This window comes from Talpa occidentalis, unplaced genomic scaffold, assembly GCF_014898055.3.
Source record: "Talpa occidentalis isolate TD23 unplaced genomic scaffold, MPIMG_talOcc4v2.1 talOcc4.2, whole genome shotgun sequence".
Classification (NCBI taxonomy): Eukaryota; Metazoa; Chordata; class Mammalia; order Eulipotyphla; family Talpidae; genus Talpa; species Talpa occidentalis.
Window position 1 is genome coordinate 104,135,706 of NW_023602073.1, and position 21,264 is coordinate 104,156,969.

The window sequence follows — 21,264 nt, forward strand, 5'->3', positions numbered from 1 at the left end:
ACACAGCCCTCCTCCCTCCCTCCCCCCCTTTTTTTTTTAGTTCTGTAGCACCTATTTCACCTTTTAATCTATGAAGTGCACCTGTGTTAGTTTGCAACATTGGATTACTTAGAATGGAAACTCTGTAAGGGTAGGGCTTTCTACCTAGCACACATTTGACCCTGCCATAATTGTGGACCGCAAAAGGTCAGGTAGAATACGAGATGAGTATCTATGCTGAGTATCAGAATGTAGCGGAGCTTGTATGGAGTACAATGATGTACAATGATGAGAGAAATGGCAGGCTGCACAGTGTCAGAGTATCCAGACAAGGTGATCAATGAAATTGAGAGTGTAATTAAACCCTTTGAGAAGTTTGGGATAAAGAAGAGGAAGAAATTGGGCAAGAGCTAGAATGGATAAGAGATTATTTGGGTTTTGTTTTGTGGTTTGTATAGATGAGGAAAATCACTTAGGAAGATTGAAAGATGGGGTTGGGGAATGGGGGTGGGGAGTCAGTTATTGAAAGATAATTGAGAAAGACACAGCACCTTTCTAATTAAATTGAGAGGTGTGGAGGCCAGGCCTGTAAGGGAATGCTCAAGGGAGGACTTTCTTTGCTCTATGAAAATAAAATCTCTTTTATTAGAATGGAGTCAGGGGCAGGGGAGTGGTGGGACTGGAAAGAACAACTCACTCCTGCCATGAGCTGCTGCTCATTCCCTGCCAAGAAGGGAGAACTGGCCCAGAATCCCCCACCTGCTGAGGGTCTGAGGCTTCTGCATGAGCAGCTGGAGGTAGACTTTAATAAGGAGGAGAAGGGAGTGCAGGGTGGAAGACAAGTGTCAAGTCTAAAATGCCATCCTGAGTTTTATTATTTTAAAGACTTGCTAGTCGACTTTAGCAGGCAATGGGTAATTTAAAATGGGACACAATGCAAACAACAAGGTAATGGACACCTCCACATTGGTTAAACTCATCTGGGGAGTTGTAAATGTGTACCCAAGAGTGTGTACATGGCTTGGCCTGGCCTGGGGCAAGCAAGGGTGGAGAGAGGAGAAACCCAGGAACCACAGGAAGGAGATGAAACGAGTTGCAGACGCAGCAGGATCTGGAATGTATGGGCTTAAAGCATTGACAGCATTTCTACCAGATTCCCGTTATTTCCTGTGCAAATCCTTCATTTCGGAGATTTTGCAGCCCGGGTTGTGCAGGTTGGTCCGGAGAGCCCAGGTTCCCTGGTCGATTGATGTCAAATGACGCACCCAGCCAGGTTCATCAGCCATCCGAATTGGGGCGTTTTCAGCCCAATATGTGAGTGTTTACCTTGCCCCTCTCTCTCCCGCGAGAGGTGCAATCACGCACCTAGTGAGGTTAAAAGCTACACGTTTAAACTTTAAAGCTACACGTTTAAAGTTTGGAGAGAACCACATCCAGACCGGATTCTATTTTTCTGGGAACCCACAAGACCTGCGCCTGACCCAGACACCCAGGCGCTGGGAGCTTGTACGCCGCGATGACACCCGCGCACTTACCTGGAGCAGATGCGAGCCCAGTTCTCTACCAACGTTGTCCAGCGGACTGGTCCGACTAGAGTGGCCCCACGCCTCGCCCAGCCCTGTGAACACACGGAGGGACCCTTTAGTGATGGGTCCTATCCCAGTGAACAGTTTGATAGTAGTTTCGCGGTTATGTCACACTGCAAGTTCGCACACAGGACCGGATCCCATCTCTGCTAGCCACCCACTCACACCTGGACGCCTGGGAGCTGGTTAATTCCAGCCCAGATTCTCAGCTACTGCAGAGGTTAGACTCCCTCGCCATTCTGCTCAGGCTTTCTCCAGGTCTTGGCTGCCCCTGGCTGGACCCCAAGTGGCCGGGTTTGGGGGTCGCTTGTGCTCTGAAGGGGATCCTGGACACCACACCCGAGGGGTGACTTTTGTATAGGTTCACCAGAGTGCTTGGGGGTGGGGAGGGAAGGGGGAGAAGGGTGAGGGACACTTTCTCACCCAAAGTTTTCACAAGCACCCTTATTTGAGGCGGTGGGTTTCCAACCATCCCAGAAATGGCTGCCCCCCTAGAGTGGCCTGAGGTGGTGGGTCAGATCCCATCGGTCCCTGGAGGGCTTTCTGATGGGCTGCGCGGCTCTCCAGCCATTTTCCTCTCCTCTGCCTCAGATTTTAACCTCTTTCAGAAAAATCCGTTTGCAACAGCCCCTTGCAGTCCTACCTCTGCCTTTCCCCCCTCTAGTCCCTGCCTTACACATCCTAAATTCACGTCCTCCCTACCCCACACAAGCTTTTAAAAACTCGGTTACTTTCAGGTGCTAATGCGTCTTAACTAGTTTTGTTCCCTTCTGAGCAGAAAGAATCTTTCTCTTCTCTACTTTTCAGGTATCCTGTATTAGCAAAGACAAACCTTTCCTCTCCTTGATGTTATCTCCGTAAGATTTTTTCCAGACTTTGCCACAAGTCATTTCTACGGTGATGCAAAAGCAAAGCAAAGCAAAGCAAAAAAACAAAAAGACCTTTTTTTGGCTGATTTTTAAGAATTTAATATGGAGTCTGCTTTAATACCTGTTTGTACAAAGAAAATGAAAAAGAAGGCAGAAAAATCTTGCTCGGCCAAGGGAAAACCTATTTATGAGTAATACATTTTAACAGTATTGCTGCTGAAATTATTTTTAACTAGGTATTTACTCACTTTTATGCTTACACCATTAAGCAAGCTTTAACATCACCCCCAAAAAGGTGTTTTACCGATTGCTTCGTTATGGAGCAAATCACTATAAGTACACAATGACAAACACGCTCGCATTGTGCGGCGAGCATGGGGGCGGATCTTTTCGAATAAAACATGGAGTTGGACTCTTAAAATATGTTGGCCAGGAACTGCTTCCTAAGCAAGCGATCAAAATCCTGGTAACGAGTAACCGTGAGCGCCCCTTAAGCTCAAATGGGGTCTTTCCGGGTGTTTGCACATCTAAATAAATCTAACGATTTCCCCACTGCTCTGCAAACACTGACGCTCCCCGCCCGCACCCGGACTCCTGTCCCTCCCAAGCGTCCAGGCAACCCTTCCTGCCTCCGCAGCCTGTTGCAGTTTGCCTCCCCAGAGTGGCTCCTGCCCTTATCTCTGTGTCATCCTGGACCGTTCTGGAGGGCTGCCGGCACTGTAACCCGCACACACCCCTCCTTCTTGTCACCTTCTCTTTGCTCCTCCACTCCAGCCAAGCAACCCTCTTCGCTTTCTGGGACTGGCGAATTCCGCTTTTCATCCCCGTGTGCACGTACCCAACCAGAAGTGGCGGGAGGGGTTACCTTGAGGAGGCCGGTGGAGGGGGGTTGGGGGGGTGGAGAGGATGTGAAAAGCTCCTGAGGGTGGAGCCGACCAGAGGACGCCGGTGGGTCTAAGATGAAAACACAATGCTTCGCAGGGTGCTGGTGACCCCGCGCCCCGGCTCGCCGGGAGCTGCCCGAGGCCGTGATGTGTCTGAAATCAGTGTTCCCCAGCACCCCCATGGGTGCAATGTCTGTGCTTAGGGCCAACAAATGCCTTTATTCTAAAATTACACAGGCTTCCCAAAGCGGCTGGAAGGCTAGCGGGAGCGGCCTTCTGACCCGAAGCCTCTGAAAATCCCCGGAGCTGGGCTCCGGGTTAAGTGCGGGTTCCGAACCCGCGATGCCAACCGCGGCTATTTGTGGTCTCGGGTTGCGGCCTCATTAGTATGCGCCTGCGAGGGAAAAATAAGACTTTCCTGCAGGTTAATAAATAGCCCGTCCTGTTGCAGGTTAACAGGGGCCTCCCTCACCCTCTTCTGCTCCTCCCCTCCACCTTTTAAGGAACCTTTTGCTTTCACGGAGCATTGCCTTCCCTTTAAGTTCCCGGTCGAACTCTCCGCCACAAGATTATGTCTAGGTTAATGTTTCATTAGGGACTGGCTATCCTCAGGTACCTGCCGGGCTTACCTGACCTAATGCAAGGGCTAAACTCGCCCTTCAGCAGGCCGAGGACACCTCCCGAAGCTTCAGCCCTGGATTGTGACTCCCGAAAACCCCGGACCAGAGACCCCTCTCTTCGGACCCCCTCACCTCCTGCCTGCGGTGACGCGCTCCCGCACCCAGTTTCAGTTGGCGAGGGGGGTAAGCTGAGATTTCGTTTCTGCACTTGACCTACCGCAGAAAATTCTCAAATCCTTTGATTGTTGCTTAAAATGAGGAGGAAACCAGCTCCCTTTGCAGAAGGATTACAGTGGGAACAAGATCTAAAGATTCTCTTGTAATTCGGTGAGGCCAAGGGAACAAGGTTTTGCAAAAGAGAAAGGAGCTCTGTGAGGGAGGCGATAACTAAATCGGGTTTTAGACAAAAGGATTTTCCCTAGCTAAAGTGGTTGAAGACAAAGGAAAACATAATCTATTTTGGAAGATTTCCAAGATATGCCACATTAACCTTAGCAGATAAATGTTGCGTCTTCCCACCCTCCCTCTTCCCTTAAAGTCTGGTTTATCATATTTACATAAGTAGTATTAGAAGGGATGTATCTATTATGGATCTAAAGGGCTAGCTCACATTTCATGTGAAAACCCGGGAGAAGTTTCACTGTTGCTTTACCCTCAGTGCGGTTGAGCCATTTCCATTTAAATACCCCCTGACCCAAGGATTACCTCAATGGACTGACTGCATGGGTTTTGTAATTTCCTGAAAATGAGATTTCGATTTATAAAACAAGAAACCAATTAGTAACCAAATGAGGCGAAGTAGATCCACTAAAATTGACCTAATCCCACAGGCACAATTTAGGCCCGTTCTTGGCGAATGAATGATGAGCCCCAGTCTAGTGTGAGCTCAAAGCATCATCCAGCTGTGTTATTGCAAGCAGCAAAAATAAATTGATCGAGCTTTTCCTTCAGAATGAATTTCATACCCTTGACAAAATACAGATTACAGACCCAGCATCATGGCCTCCCTCACTCAGACAGGGAGAGAAAGATAGGAGCTTGTTTTGTTGTTCTGTTATTATAATTACTATTTAATAAATAAAGAGTATTTCAAGAGAAATGTGTTCTAGTAGTCGGTCCAGGGAACTTGCATCTCTCCAATGGATCGCCATCTGCCTTTTAGGGAATGCAGGGCTGGGGGAGGCTGAGACAGCTCTCCCAGGGCCTGAACACAACTTGGTGAGTGAGGCAGGAAAAGCTTTCTGAGACTGTGCCCTAAATTAGGGTCCAGGAGGGACTGGTCCCACCTGGGTTTTCTGCTGAGCTTGCAGTTTCTGGCTGCGTGCATAGTCCAAAGCCCTTCCCAGTCTAGCAACAAAGTGACCTTCATTTAAGGACTCCAGGAGCCCCCACGGTTGGGTTCTCTGGGGAACAGAGATGGGAGGATTGGGCGATCTTGCCAAGAAAGAGCGTCACTGGGTAGGAGGTTGCTTCAGGCACCCAAACATCCGCCTCCACGGGTTGGGTCCCGCCCTTGCTCGAGACCCTCTCCCTATCAGTCAGGTGTGGTCGCCCTCCCAAGGGCATCGGTAGTGGCATGGAGCCAGTTTTATCCCATACAGCTGTTTGGACTCTACAGTGTGTGCCTGTGGGCCACAGTGGCAATGTGTACCCTGCCCTCCCCTGCATGCCCCGGTGACCCTCCCATCCCCCCGGCCATTCCTGAGAATCCACTAAGGTTAGTGCAAATCTGGGGTGGAGAAGGATAGTCGGATAGTCACAGTGCTGACTCTCTCCAAGCCCTGCGCACCGGCTTTCAAGCCAGGGCTTTGGGGTCGGGCCCAACCTCCTGGCCAAGCTGGGTATAGGCACCTAGGCCTGCCACCAGAGAAAGACCTGCAGGAGAGGGAAACAGGAGAGGTGCGTTCAGGTGCCAGCTAAACCGTGGGGCAAAAATGAAGGCTGGGTTCCAAAAAGTGCCGTTCATGGCAACTGGAGCTCATCAGCAGTGTCGTCCCAGGACTCCTGACCTTACACTGCGGCCAGGCCGTGGCGATGCCGCCACCCGCAATGCAGGCCAGGGCACCTACGACGGGGCTGCCCCAGCGGGCAGGCAGATTCAGCTTCAGTTCTCCTTGGCGATAGGGCCCAGCGACCGCACCCAGCCCGCCCTACTGGGAGCCACCCGCTCAGGTGCGATCTCGGCTTAAGGTTTAGAATACAGCACCTTTTGGGGGCAGTGAAGGGCAGCGCGGCGGGCCCACACCGACACCCGTCTGTTCACGCGGGTGAACCCTGCAGGGGCAGAGACCTGCTTGGGCACAGAGCGTGCGGAGACACCATGCGGAGGCCTCCAGCTGGTGCACCCGGGGCTGCGGCCCCCGGAGCGGAGGCGTGTGGGGTCCTGGGCGGCCGCGGTAGGAAACGGATCTGGGGGACCCAGCGGACCTGGCCGACTTCTTGGTACATCTCTCCGCAGAGTGCTTCGGCTGTTATGCAGGAGCGTCGACAGGGTCTCTGGACCGGGTCTAATCAGAGCCACGGAGGTCGAGCGACTCCGCACAAGAACCGCCCGCGGGATGAGGCTACCACGGGAAGGCGTCTCCGCAATTCGCAGACACCGTTTTAACATTATCAGATGAACAGGCCCATGGCTAAATAACTGGCCCGACTCCCCCACCCCCCATAAAATTCCACTCATCAGAAACTGGCTATGGTTAGACCGTCAAAATGTCAAAACCATCAGGTGTGAGCTGGGGCCAAATCTCATTTTCTTGAGAAATGCCCGACTAACTCATCGAGAAATTCAGCAAGAATGCACGGTTCGCATTCTGCTATAAATTTCTATCTGTAAAACCTCGAAGCTGCCAAGATTTCATTGAAAAACAATTCCTCTAGAAATCAGGTTTCCTCTGAAAATGTATCCCAATTTTAGTTTAAAGTGAGCGATTGTACCCGGCTTTACAAGCGTAGCCTATGATGCCCTGTTTCGTGTTGTTGTTTTTGTTGTTGTTTCTATTAGTGATCCCTCCTTTTAAAGAAAAAAGTAAACTTTTCATTGATCTGATCCACAATTTCTAGCACATAAATCTGCCTTGCAAATGCTCTGCATGGAGTTTAGTTCTGCACTTCACATTTTAAATCAACATCAAAACTGGAATTAAACAGAGGAAAACACCATGGAGCGTAAACTGCTCTTAAAGGCTTTTAAATGAGAAAAACTTCTGTAAGAAAATAAACATGGAAACCCAATGCTCAATCATTTCCCCCAGCAGCAAGAAAAACAGCCTTAAATCACCCATCCACGTGGGAAATGGGGGGCACTTTTTCCCTCTCAGTTCTCAGCCTCAAAAAAATATAAGGTGATTAAGGATTTCAATCTTGAAATGAATATTGTAGAGAGGGTCTGTGGAGGTTTGTTTAATCATCCTTGTTATTCTAGCCTTGCAGAGACTCTCTTTTTTGTAAAGTTGCTAATTTCAACTCTGTGATTATTTTTATTTCTCCAACATATCTTGACAATGAAATGGTAGTGCGATATTACCAAGATTCTGAATGGCATAGATTTGAAAACATGTCTGATATTTTCAGAAGTTATTCTGCAAGCTAGCACACCGCCCCACCAAAAGTGTACTATATCTGGATAACAAATATGTATTTCTTCTTAGTAGTTTGCTTTGGTCTATTTTGCACACAAATAAAACTATGCCATCTTTTTTTTATTCTGCCTTTCTGGCTTTGATAACAGCAAAAATACATTTATACATGCCTTTGTTTTTTTCCTTTGCAAGGCTATTTTAGAATAGAATGCTACCAAGTGAAAGATAGGCAGTTTTAATGATTCCATAGTAACTACCATGAGTTTTCTTTATTATTAAACCTCTAATCTAATGCTTTATTCTCAATTAGTCCAGGCACCCATATTCCATTCCTGTTTGTGTTCTCTCTCTCTCTCTCTCCCTGGAACAGCTCAATTTCATCTGCTAAGATAAATACAAGCTGCAGTTTTCCTGGTGCACAACATTGTATGGAACAGTTGGTGGGGGGGAAGGGTTGAGTTATAGTTTAAGTACTTAAAAAATTAATATAAATATGGAAGACTTTTTGTTGATGTAACCTTTTGGGCATTATACAGTACTACTGGTAAAATGCACTATGACCCAAAACAGTGGGGTTTTAAAGTCATTGTTAAAGTCATTGTTTGAAGTCACTGTTATGAAGTCAAAATCATGTGTTTCATGTAATAGAATGCTTACCATGATGAACTAGTTCTCTTTATCTCATCCTTAAAACACAATTTTATTGATCTACTAACCACTAGGGTGGCTTCAAGATACATATATTAAAATGAATTTCATCTTCAAACAAATTCTTTTCACTTCTCATCACTAAAAAAGATGCCCCCTTTTAGAAAGTGTTCAGTGTTCCCACTGTCATGGGCCCCAATCTTGTCCATTGGCTTTCCTTAAGAATTGAACCCAAATTTGGCACCCTCTTCAGGTTGTGCCTGGTTCTGCTACTTGTGATAATATTTCATTGAAAGCTGTTGTTTTTTGTTTGTTTATTTGTTTTGCTTTCTTTAATATTTTAAAGGACTGTGCTTGCATTTTTTAAAGCTAACCCACCCTCAAAATTAAAACCTCATCCCTATGAACCAGATGTCCTGATGACCCTGTCTAACTCACCAGGTGGAGGCTGTGGGTGAGTTATGAGTGCAACAGTAGCTAGAGAAATAAATGATGTGCCCAAGAGTTCACACATCGTCCATCCCCTCTTCCCAATAAACTCACACTCACCGACTGAAGAAGGGAGAGGAGGGAGGGGCTCGGCCGGGGGCTCGGGAGGAAGGTGAGGGGGGTTGTAGGAGTCACAGTCGCAGTTAAAGCAGGAGAAGGGGACCGCCTGGCCACCAAGGGGACTCCAGCGTTAAGTCTTCACCAGCGCTCTCTTTAAAAATAACAATTTGCCTAAGAGCGGTTATTATTTGTTACACCTCTTTATTTACCACGAGATTTATAATTTGGGCGTTAACGCTTAAACAAGAAAGCTCGCTCTCTTGAAAACAAAAACAAAGCATAAAAAAACAGCCGGATCCCTTCCAGGGCGCCTGCCCGGGGTCTGCACCGTAGACAGCGGCCCCGGCCCAGCGACTCCCTGGGCGCTCCTGTCCCTCTCTGCGTCCGCCCCGGAACGCAGACCCGCTATTCTTTTCCTCCCGCGATTACTCAAAGCCCCACAAGCAGCACCATATGCTTCTTCTGATCAAACAGCGAGCGACATCGGCACCGATAATTGACGAGACCGGCTAGAAATCACGCAGAAAGGGAGCCCACTGAGACCGCAGGGGCTGACAAATCACTGCTAATAATCCTGTTAGGAACAGCGCGGCCAGCGGAGTTCGCAATAGCTTTATTTTTATAAAGTAGGCGCTGACAGTATAAAAGACAATGAGATCTCTTTTTTAAACAGAAGGCAGTGTAGCATAATAGCATTTCCGCCACCAGCAATTCACACCACAGTCTGAATGGGGATAATGGTTTTAATATATGTTTCCCCTCCATTTTTTCGTTTTAACTTTTCAGGTACTTGAGGCTTTGATTCCTCTCTCCTGTGGTTTCCAGGGTAGATGAGATTGTTCAAGGAACTGCTTTAAGACAAAATGACTATAATAGCACCAGTAGTGTTGGGGTAAATTTGTACTATAATTTGAAAGTTTTCTTGAGGGTCCTGGACTAACTTGGGGAATGTTTTCCAAACTTTTGATTCAGAAACTTTTAGTTAAGGCAAAACAAAGTGAAACTCCAACCCCAGTACTGACTATCCCCTTCCCCATTTTCTTAAAGAAACAACAAACTCCAAACATTCAAAAATCAAAGGAGCAACAAAAATCCCTATGGGTCAAATACAAAGTTCTGGTTTATAAATAACAGGATTCTTTCGGACTTTTTCTTTGTTTAACATTCTTTCCTATACATATCCAAAACCTGCTACCACAGCAAAAACATATCTATTTTTTTTTTTAAATCTGTTCATGTTATTGAATGTGGGTAAAGAAAAGGCAGGAAAAATGGAACAGAGAAGTTTCCTTTTCCTAGTCAGTATAAATGGTTTTATACAAGACAATGTTCATGAAGGTTTCACTGTCCTCACACAGTGAATCTTGATCATCTGAACACAACTTTTAAATCATGTCAACAGCTCAGCTATTCTAACTTGTAGGCCTTATAAGATAATTTTCCCAGGATCTGTTTGCCAACCTGCCACCCAGAAGATATTTTCTAAGCCTGCTAGTCATCTAAATTCATTCTTATGTATTTGGGGACTAGCCTATTATCTCAGAGATAATATCAAGCCCAGAATTGCAAATCACCAAGCCCTAGGGTTAGTTTCAGAATCTATGAATGTCTCAAAAACTGAGAATAAATTTGCCATAAGCAGTCGGGAGACTGGGTTAATTCAGGACATATTTATTCCTGAATGTGCCTACACTTCATTTGCAGAATTATAGACATATAGAGAAATTAGTTTCTGGCTTAGCTAGTGCCATGTACATGGGTCTCTACACATAGCAAAAATACAAGAATTTGGCAGTGCTCCTGCTTTCTTGTAGATACAATTCTAACAAGAAGAATGAAAAAAAAAGAAAGTCATGTTTGGATTAGTAGTACTTTCAATTGAGCCCAGTATCTGAAGTGTTGACAAAAGCACTGTTGGGCTGCTTCCCAACCAAACATATCTGATGGAGTGAAGAGAAAGTAATAATGGGGAAAGTAGAAAGAGTCACTAAAAGGCAACAGGAATTCTAAGTTCAGAGAGGTCCTTAGCCAAGCAGCCGAGCCAAATGCCCCTGTGCAGAGAGTATATGTGGGTAAGTATGAACGCACTTTTCTGCCCAGAGGTGCAGGTTCACTGGCAAATCCCGTACCCCTTCTGCCTTTGAAATTCCATCTGGGCAAAGCCACTTACCTTCTGGAAACACTACTCTCATTTTGAGATAGCTGGTCGTGAGTCTGATTATGGATGCTTTGTCCAGTTGTGAGGTGATAGCCGAAGGCAAAGGCAGTAATTTAGCCAGTTCATAAAATTCACTGTTTTCCTTCTCCCTCCTAGTCCGGGCAGCATTTTTGGACTTCTCTTTCATTGTGTCTCGTTCCCCCTTTCCTCTTACAATATAAACTCCACAGATTCATCCAAAATCAAAAATAAACTTTCAACTAGAGATCATATTTGGCAAAAATATAAAGCATACTTTGAACGAAGAGACTGAAGTCTTTACTTCTGTGTGTTGATGGTAGTAAGAGATCAACGAGGCAAACAGAAAATATTTTCTTTAAAATGTGAGGTGCTAATATAGGAAAGCTGCTGATCCACGGCGACCTGGGCAATCCTAGGAGTCTCTGGGTATCAAATGCCGGCGGGGCCCGGAAGAAGCCAGCCTTTTCTTCTATTCCGCGCTGCGAACCCGGGTCCTCGGAAAATCGACATAATGATCCCCGACGTTTGCTCTGCAGTCCGGGGGCTTTTGAGGCAGCTCCAAGCCTCTTTGGGAAGCCCAGTGACTCTTTCAGGCCACTGTAAAAGACAATAGCATCAGAGCATAAGAGATCTGCGGATCCACAATCGCTCACGCAATCGCCTGAATTCCGAAAAACCTCCGGAAAGGGCCTCAGCGCGCCCCAGCTTTCCTCGCCAGGCTCGATGGTTCGGTTTGTTTGTATTTTAGTAAATGGAGAAATCAGCAGCCAGACCGAGCCCCAAGCAAATAATGCTCTCATTCCCTCACCCTTGCCAGCCACATTCTGCAGGCCCCTGGGAAGTTGCCCAAACAACCAAACGCGTATTTCTGAAGGCCCTTAGGAGACCCTCAGCCGCAGGTTCCCGTGCCCGCGCGCCAAGTCAGGCGCAAGTCCCGGGAAAGCAGGTTTCGGCAAAGCAGAATTCCTCCACTGAACTGCGGGCGCCTTTCGGTCCCCCCATTTTGGCAGACCTGGAACTTGGCCACCACTCTAACTTGGGTCTCAAGTCTCAGGGATTCCTCAAAAAGTGGCACTTACGCATCAAGTCCCTGGGGGCTCCCGAGCGACCCAGCGCTCTCCTGCCCAGCAGGGGCGGCAGCACGCGGGGCAGGGCCGCGCCAGGTTAACAGGTGCCACATTCACGGCAGCCCCCCGCAGGCACGGGGCGGGGGTGGGGCGCGGGGCGGCGTCCCGGCCTCGCCCCCGCGCCGGCCCAGCCGCGGGCACTATGGGGTGGGCGCAGGTTGTCTTCCGCTTCACCTACCTTCGGTCCCCGCAGGCGGCACAGGGTGCGGAGGTGCCCACCTCTTAATTGCACTCATGCCCACTGTCCAACTAAGCAACTCGGCCGGCCCGCGGCTCCCCACCGGCAGAGAGGCGCCCCGCGCGCTCGGGCTGCGTTTTCTGCTCTCGGTCATGGATTGGGGGAGGGGTGCGTGGGAGAAGGGGGATGCAGGCTTTGGGACGGGTGAGGTGGCTTTAGAATCCGCCTCCTCCTCCCCGGTAGTAGCTGCGAAGCCAGTATTATTCCTAATTGGAAGCCGAAAACGCCCCCCTGGAACTTCTTTATAGCTTACGGGGGTTTAGCTTCAACTTCGCTCCCGGGTTCCCTTGCTCCCGCCCCCTCTTAATGCCACTCACCGGCCCCTTTGCCTCCGGTTGGCCCGGCGCGCCCGGGGCGCGCCGCTCATTGGCTGACAGGGCTGAGTGACGCGAACACGCCCCGCCCCGCCTCCCGCGCGCCCCGGCTCGCTGCTCGCGGCTCTGTCCCCGCGTGGCTGCCGCGCGCCTCGCCAGCCGGTGCGCTGGGGTCCCCCCGCCGGGCGGCAGCCGCTGCTCCCGGCCTCCGGGGCCTTGTCGGCGAAGGGCAGGACCGGAGCTCCCCAGCGCCCCCGAGACCTCGGGCTCCCGAAGGCGGCGGGCTGCAGCCCCGAACCCCGCAGGTCGCGCCGGCGGGAGGGGGCTCGGGCAGGCGAGGCCGGAGTCTCCAGACTGGGGGCAGGATTCGCCCCCAGATCCACCGGGCCGCCGCCCCCTCCCGTGGGCGAGTCTCGGGTCCACGACCTGTGCAGGCCGATGTTGGGTTTTATTTTCTCTTTCTCGTTTCTCTGAAACCACAGCGCACCGAGTCATCGCCAGAGGAGATGCACGTACCTGCCTTTAAGCCCAAAGAGGAGCGTCTTTTTCGAAACGGGTCGAATTGGGGGTAGATTTGTGGACAGCACAGTCGTGTGGAGTTTTTCTATGGGGGGCAGCTGGGGGACCTAGGGGAAAAGAGATTACATTTCAGACCAACATTAAGTTCGCTGGGAGGGTTGATTATACATAGTGAGCGCACAACAATCTGTATCTTAAACGTGAGTGATGAGTTTTTGTTGGTTTTGTCTCAGGACACAAAAGTCCAGCATAAAAGTCCTTCGGAAAAAAATAACAGTCTGCATGAATGAATGTACAGCATTCACAATTCCCCCACAGGTGTCGTTTAAAAAAACTTTGTAAATATTATTGCTGACAAATTATGTTAGAGACCCTCTAATTTGAATCGCCTTCTCTCTTATCTTGAGAAGGGACTACAGCTAGCAGGGAGGAAATGTTGGCTTGTCCCCTCCTCCCCAAGACAATTATTGCTAATCACTCCCTTGGTTTAGGTGCTGCTGGTGACAACGATTCTACTCCTGGAGATGCGCTTGGAGGCAGTTGTCTCATCGGCCATAAAAGACAGTGAGAGCACCACTAATGTTGCACTGCTCCTCTTGTTTGTGGCACTAATTGCCGCTGAGAAAACATATACACTGAAGAGGGGTGTGTGCCATGCTGCTGGTGTTCGGGACAACTTTAAGAGTGTTTGTTCAAAAATACAGACATCTGCCACCTCCTTGCCGCCCGATGGCAGTAAGCTGGCAGAAGGACAACCATAGCTTTCTGGGGGTATTTATACATCTGGGAAACACCTGGCCAGAGGAGGTGAAAGGTCTGGATAGAAAGAAATAAAAAAAGAGAGAGAGAAAGAATGAAACATGGAGATTTTGTAGGTGTATCAAAACTGGGGTTCGGCTAATGGTCTCTAATGTAGAAGAAGGAGTATTTCCCCAGAGGCCAAAGTCACTTAAAGACTTGGATGGGCAGGTCCCCAAATCTCAAGTGATGCACTTTAACAAGCAAATGGTAGGAAGACAGAGAAAGATGTTGTGGCTCCCATATACACAAGATTCCAGGGGGGAAAAAAAAAAGACGTCAAGTTAACTACTACATGTACAGAGATGGATGCAAGAATATCTATCCTTTTTCTTCTTCCTCTCCCTCCACCTCCAACCAGGATATATTTTCGGGGTAAAATAAAACCGTTCCGTTGAAGCCATGACACTTTAGGGTAGGAAGCAATTTTCTATTGCAATTGTGTTCTAGAGAGGAGTTCAGTTGAGTCTGCGGTTCCTCTAAATCCTATCTCCACTTCAAACATGCAGGCGTGTTGGTACTTTTCTGGGGTCTGAAATCCATTGCCCACACCAGAGGTTTTGGGAGGTCAGGCAGAACAGGGTTCCCTACGTTGGGCGCGTTTCTTGCAGAGGAAGTGCAGTATTTTGCCTTCCGAAGCAAGACGGGCAAAATGTGCTTGGAAGTCTTCATAGCAAAGATGTTGTCCTGGGGGTCCAGCCGGGCTGCTCTAGCGTCCCACTGTAGCTCGGTTGTCGGTGAACGGAGTGACTGTTTAATAAACAAAGTGAATGCATGGCCATGTGGTGACGGCTCGCTAAATCCTCCGCACACAACTGTCTGAGCCGCGTTTACTGAGAGAGTGAATTAGCATGGCTACGTAACACCTGTTTTTCTAATCTTTGAACCTAGGCAGGAGCTGGAATGCGTCTCTTTACTCCCCCGCCCAGGCGCAGAGACCCGGCCTTGCACCCTCCGGCGACCCCGCCCGCCGGCCCCCACACGCGCCCAGCCAGCCTGTGCGTGAACTGACTCCTCAGGTGCCTCCCATGTGTTCTGAGAATTTGTGTTCGCACTAGCACGATAAATTTTAAATAAATTTCCTAAGGCTAAGAGGCTCATTCTATCCAACTCTTTCCCAACGTGAGGGGGAAGTTCTAGAACGGAAAGAGACAGGTACACAAGAATCCCCACCAACATACACGAATGCAAACTGAGTCTAGGCCGCCGCCTGCTTGCGCAGGTGCCTTAAAATGTACTCCTCTGAACTCGGGTTCTGTTTGCTGGGTCCCAGAACTAGAAGCTAAAGCTGGAAGAAAGTGAAGCCGATCTATAAACAAACATCATCCCTTTCTTCATCCAGGAGAAGAAACAGCCTAGCGTGACCACGACATTGTGCTCCTGGGAACTTCTCCCACCGGGGGGTTGGTGGGGGGGGGGGCAATGCTGCCCGCAGGGAGCCCACGTTCAACCCGTGTGAAAGCTAAATGGTGCACTGGCCCAGGCTGTGAGCCCCAGCGGAAAGGCGTGTCCGCGGTGGTGAATTGCAGACCCCACGCGCCTGTGCGTGCGGAGTCCCGTGCGCTGCGCGCGCCCTGAGCTAAGAGCAGAGGGCCTGGAAAGGACTGCCTGACCCTTTCCAACATCATCCAAAGCCTGGACTACAGAAGCGGAACCTGTGGGCTGTAAAAGAACTAGTACGGAATTCCGGCACAAATCGCTAAACCGACTTTCTGCGCAGCGGCCCGACCCCGGCGCGTTGTGGGTGGGACCCCTGGTTGGGCACAGACCTCGATCTTGCATTTGACAACTCTTCTCTGCTCCCTGCTGCTTGAGTATCCTATCTAAACTAGACCGGGTTGTCCTTCCCCTCTTTCGCCCCCTTAATGCACTTTTTCTTTGGGGGCGGGGTTGTTTTTACAGACTGCTAGGGACGCGCAATGCATTTTTACACGTTTGTACATCACATACACACAATTGTTCAAAGCACTCAGGAACATATTTTACTCAGTGGCCAAGGTCAAGATGAAGACTGTATTTATAATCAAGATGCAACAATTTGAAGACGGTCACTTAAGCATCTCAGTGTGTCATATCCAGATGTTCATTACCCACCACTGCAAACTAGAATTTATCTAGGGACATTCAAACATTTTTTTTTCTTCCATTTATGGAAGTGAATCCTGCCCTAGTCCCATTTTATTACCGCCACAGGCACTGTGATGTTGAGGCAGAAAAAGGGGCCTCTTACAACTTTGACCTGGTGGGGAGAGTGCTAGAAAACAAAGAACAGGTGAATCTCAAAAAATAGATCTATATGCAATACTTTTTAAATTATAAATTATAAATTAACTACTTAAACTATTTAAATATTACTTGTTTGATCAGGACATTTGAAAAGTATAAAGTATTATAAGGTATTTTATGCAAACAAGACCAAAAACAAACAAAACCCTTCTGATGTGAAGTATTGCTTCTCAGTCGCATGCCTGAGTTGACCACTGAAATGTAAAATAATAATAATAATAATAGCTTTAGTAGTTACTTGGGTGGGGTGGGGGGAGAGAAAGTACACCAACTTGGAAAATGAGTGATGAATGCAAGTAAGGATTTTATATAATTTTTCTAAATATATTATTTTCCAGTCAGATTTTGAAACCATCGTCTAAAAAGCCACTTTGAATTGGTGGCTGAGAAACAAATACTTAAACTGTGCATCACTTAAAAAAAACTCTATTATTCCAGCATTAACAGCAGCTGGAAAACTGATGCTGCACATCCTGCGGACCGGAGAAGGGTGGGTGCCTGCAGCTCCGGTCGCCAGCACTTTCCACACTTTTCCTTTCCAGAAATAGAGTTTGGGCGGTGTGGGAATATAGGTCAGCAAACCTGGGCACAAGAGTACATCTAAGGGGCCTCTCCGGTGACGCAGCGGTTGAGCGCTGGGTTGCGAAGCTGCCCGCAGCCGCCTCTAAAGCTGAGGTTCGATCCCCGGCTGCTCCCCGGCCACTGGAGGAGGGTCCCACATGGCGCACAGACCTCTCCTGCCGCCCGCTGCTCCCCTCAGCAGTGTACTTCGGTCCATCTGCCTGCTCTGCTCCCCGCTCTGGCTCTGGTGAATTCTCTCACCCTCCCGCGCTTCTGACTGTACCCAGTGCTTGTATAAATGAATAAATAAATAAATAGATCTAAAAAAAAAAAAGAGAGATTGAAAATAGTCTTATTAAAAAAAGAGTAATATCAGGTGTTCAAAAGCTGAGGATGATCATTGGTGTGAGACTTCACGTTAAAAGACACTGAATTCTGAATCTGTTTCGTAATTTCAGGTCAAACCACTCTCTTGGGGTCTTCAGGAGCGCGCACTAAGGCCTGGCTTTGCAAAACCATCAGGGGTGACCGAGACGCGCCCCGGGTTGCTGAGTGGCGGGGAGGGGGCAGAGTGAGGTCAGTGACCTCGAAAAGGGTGAGGAACGTCCGAATGGGATGGATCCAGAGGACGTGTGCTTCACCTCCTCGCCTTTGAGAGTTTTTAGATTAGGTTTCTAGAGTCTCCCCTTGTCTGATCCCCGACTTCTCATCTAACCCCTGCCACCAATGTCCTCCAAGACTGTGCCGCGAGAGCCGGAGGAGGACCCCCCCAGCTCTGCACTCTGCAGGCGGAGTGGTTCAGGCATTCTTGTGCGGCGGCTCTTTTTAATCCATGAACAACAGATCGCCGCTTTCCAGACCCGTGGGGATTCAGAATCACCTGGGGTGGAAGTGGTGGCTGAGCAACTTTCATATATGGCCCCTTGGGCCTGACCCTGATTTGGGAATGCGAAGTCGCGGTTGCACTGGGGAGTGGCAGAGACGGGAGCCGCCGGCAGCTCCGGGAGCCGCGGGCGCCCCGCGGGGCCAGCTCCGAGCAGGGGGCGGGGCGGGCGCCGCCGAGGGCTTCGCGTCCCGGCGACTGGAACCAGCCGGGAGACCAGGAGGCTCGACTCGCCTCGAGGCGCCTCCTAGCAAGTCTTGGCGGCTCCAGGCCCAGAGCCTAGTAAAAAACGGCGTCTCGCTCCTGCCCCCCAGGTCACCGCAGGATCCCTTGAAAGTACCTCTGTGGTCTGGGGCACATTAGCGGGCTCCACTTTCGTGGACTCATCACTTCTGGACCCTGGGATTTAGGAATTGCCTTTGAAAATCTGGATACAGTTGCTCCTGGCTTGGTTATTTGGGAATCTGAACCTGCCTGGGAATTGCCTGGAGGATCTGTTAGAAGACAGGTCCCCCTCCAGAGTTTATAATTCCGTAGATCTGGATTAGGATCCAATATTTTGCCTTTTTAACAAACTCCCAGAGATGGTGATGCTGCCGGTCAGAAAGCCACGCTTTGCTTTCATCTGCTTTTTCCCAACTTGTTTTTGGAGCGGACTATGGCAAGGGAAAAGATTTGAAGGGACTAATTTACTATTGTAGGAACTTGGATACATGGTATAAAATGATGTGTTTGTCTAGGTCCAGGGCAGAGTCTCTCTAAAGATGGGTCAATTCTGGATCCGTAGGAAAGAGGGTGGGCTTAGGATGAAGGAGCAGAGGCAGACTTCTCCAGACATCCTTTAGTGGAGAATTTGGTCAGAAGGGCAGGGAAATGCCCAGTTCTCTTCCTATTCCCACCAAGGTCCCAGAGTTCTTACTACTCTCCAGGGAAGAAGTCTGGAGGTTTTGAATCACTAGACCAGGGGTGAGACTTAGTGGAAAAACAGTAGATAATCTGTGTTCCTCCTTTTGCTGAACCTCTTGCCTAATTTTGCCATAGTCCTGGGGTGTAAAGGGCCAAATATATGTGCGGTATTGGTGTAAGAAGCTGTCCCTAGAAAAAGATGTCCTGCCTGGGTCCATTGGGGCCTTAAGTTCTAAACCTCCTCTCAAGTGGCCAGTATTCCCTTTTGCTCAGGGCCATGTCAGGACTTTCTGACTTTGTCAGCCCTTGGTCATGTATTTATAGGCCTGTTCCACATAAAATATATAAGAATTATATTTTATAACTGTGTTGGCATCAAGATGCATGTAATTCAGGCTGGATTCATGATCATATATTCATTATTCTTATTTTTAAATTTTTCTTCAGATTATAAAAGGAATTAATTCATCATAAACCTAACATGGGCTCACAGTAGGCACTGTGCCTACTGTGCTGAATGGATAGTCCGTGGGCACTCCTGGGGGATGGGGATGCTAGATGTGCTTTTCCCAGCTGTGGTTTCCAAACCTCCTTAGGAAGCCTGGGGAGAGAGGAGTTTGGTACAAGGATGTTTACCCATAAGTCACAGCTCCACCTCCTAGTGCAGAGTCCCTCCATTCTGCTTTAGTTGTGTCTGAGGTATGAGCCTAACACTGGGTGAAAAATCCAAACCAGGTTAGGTTATCAGTGCTGTTCCTTAACTTCTGACTTGCTTTACTTTTTTCCTTACCTGAAAATCCAATTTTTTTTAAGTGAAATGCAATTTTAAAACGCTATGCAAGGGCCTCCCCGGTGGCGTGCAGCAGTTGAGCGCTGGATTGAAACTGCCCGCAGCCTCTGCAGTGCTGGTTTGATCCCGGCTGCTCCCCGGCCACCAGAGGAGGGTCCCACATGGCGCGCAGACCTCTCCTGCGCCCGCTGCTCCCCTCAGCAGTGTACTTCGGTCCTTCTGCCTGCTCTGCTTCCCGCTCTGGCTCTGGTGAATTCTCTTACCCTCCTGTGCTTCTGACTGTACCCAGTGCTTGTATAAATAAATAAACAAATCTTAAAAAAAAAAATGCTATGCAAACCAAGCAAATGTAGTTTTGGACAGGCAGTTTGTGTCTGCTGTTATACAACCATTTCATTCCTTACTCTTTCTAGAGTGGTTTTATTCATATTCAAGAAACACTGAGTGATATTTTATCTACTGTCCTGTATCCTAATTTTTTCACTTCCCATGAGAGCTCTTTCATCCTTTCTTTCCTAAACATCTGTATAGCTTTCTATTTCAAGAAAATACCACTCCCATTAACCTGTCACCAACTGAGAGTATTGCAGTGGCGGTAGTGGGCACTAGACCCACTTTTTTCTTTTAAAGATTTATTTATTTATGCATACAGAGCTGGGGTACAGGCCAGAGGTGCGGGGTGTGAGAGGAGTCACCAGAGAGAGAATGGGGAGCAGAACAGGCAGACTGACTGAAATATACTGCTGAGGGGAGCAGTGGGCAAGGCATTAGAGGTCTGACGCACCATGTGGGTAGCTCCCTGGCCAGGAGGCTGCGGATAGCTTCACAGTGCTGTGCTTAACCCCTTGCGCCACCAGGGAGGCCCATTGTGATCCATTTTTGTAGTGGCAAACCATGCAGCAGTGAGTTACATTGTACACATGTCATATACCTGTCACCAGAGGATATATTCCTAAATGGAGTTGCTAGGTCAGGGGGTACAGGGATTTATACTCCTAATGGATATTGTCAGATTGCCCTCCACACAACTGACTTTCCCTCCAACAATTTATAAGGGCGACTGTTTTCCCTTAGCCTTGCAATGAAGCACATTATAACTTTTTGTTGTTTAGCCAGTCTAGTACTTGGAAAAAAAATCTACTTTTAATTTGTTTTTTCTTTTATTGTGATGTTAAACATCTTTTCATATGCCTTAAGACCCTTTGAATTTATTTCCTGTAAAATGCTATTTACAAAATATTTGAGGGTGGGGTTCTCTTGACTTTAAAGTGGGTAAATGTCCCTGGGTAAAAGGGAGAGCTGGGACCTGACTTTTAATGGACAGGAGAGTTTCTGGAACCCCCAAGGAAGAGCTCACTAGTCAACACCAGGAAGTGGTGACCATCAGAATACATGGTCAAGGTTCTGGATTCTACAACCAACACTTTTGAAATATTCAAAACTCTTTAATGCAAAACACAGAATAAGATAAATTTACAAATATAATTTTAATGTGCCTTAATCCAACAGATCTCCTGACTAATTATAGTCAATTGTAGTGTACATTTGTTAAAATAGTGGTTAATTTATGCATTCTGCATGTGTTGAAATTCAGTTGTCCCAAGTTGATATTTAATCAATCTGTTTTTGTATTTTACCTATCAACACACGGGAACTTCACTACAAAACAATTCAAGCATGAACATATGCCAGCCAATCACTTCTCATGATTTAAACAAATAACCTGGAGGAAGCAAGGGGGATAGATTCTCATTCTGGCAACATTTTCACAGGAGGAAAAGCTGTAACCGTCTGCTTAAGAATCTAAATAAAAATGATACATAGGAGAAAATAGGTGTACTGCAAATGTGCAGCCTATCGTAGTTTAGATCTGCTTTGATATTTATTTTCACTCCCGTAGATCCGATAACTTGTTTGTAAAGATATATGTCATGCAATAAGCCATGGTGG

The 21,264-nt window shown here is 48.1% G+C and overlaps 1 protein-coding gene across 1 annotated transcript in view; it reads right to left on the reverse strand.

Moving 5' to 3' along the window:
* The window catches only part of SIM1 (SIM bHLH transcription factor 1), a 69,915-nt gene extending 57,679 nt beyond the window's left edge, over positions 1-12,236 (reverse strand). The window contains exons 1-3 of the mRNA XM_054699050.1: positions 12,198-12,236; positions 10,884-11,489; positions 1,515-1,597 (exon numbers count right to left, since the gene is read on the reverse strand). Coding sequence (XP_054555025.1) covers positions 1,515-1,597; positions 10,884-11,058 — 258 coding nt within the window. The 5' untranslated portion in view covers positions 11,059-11,489; positions 12,198-12,236. The remainder of the gene's footprint in view (positions 1-1,514; positions 1,598-10,883; positions 11,490-12,197) is intronic.
* Between the last annotated feature and the right edge of the window lie 9,028 nt (positions 12,237-21,264).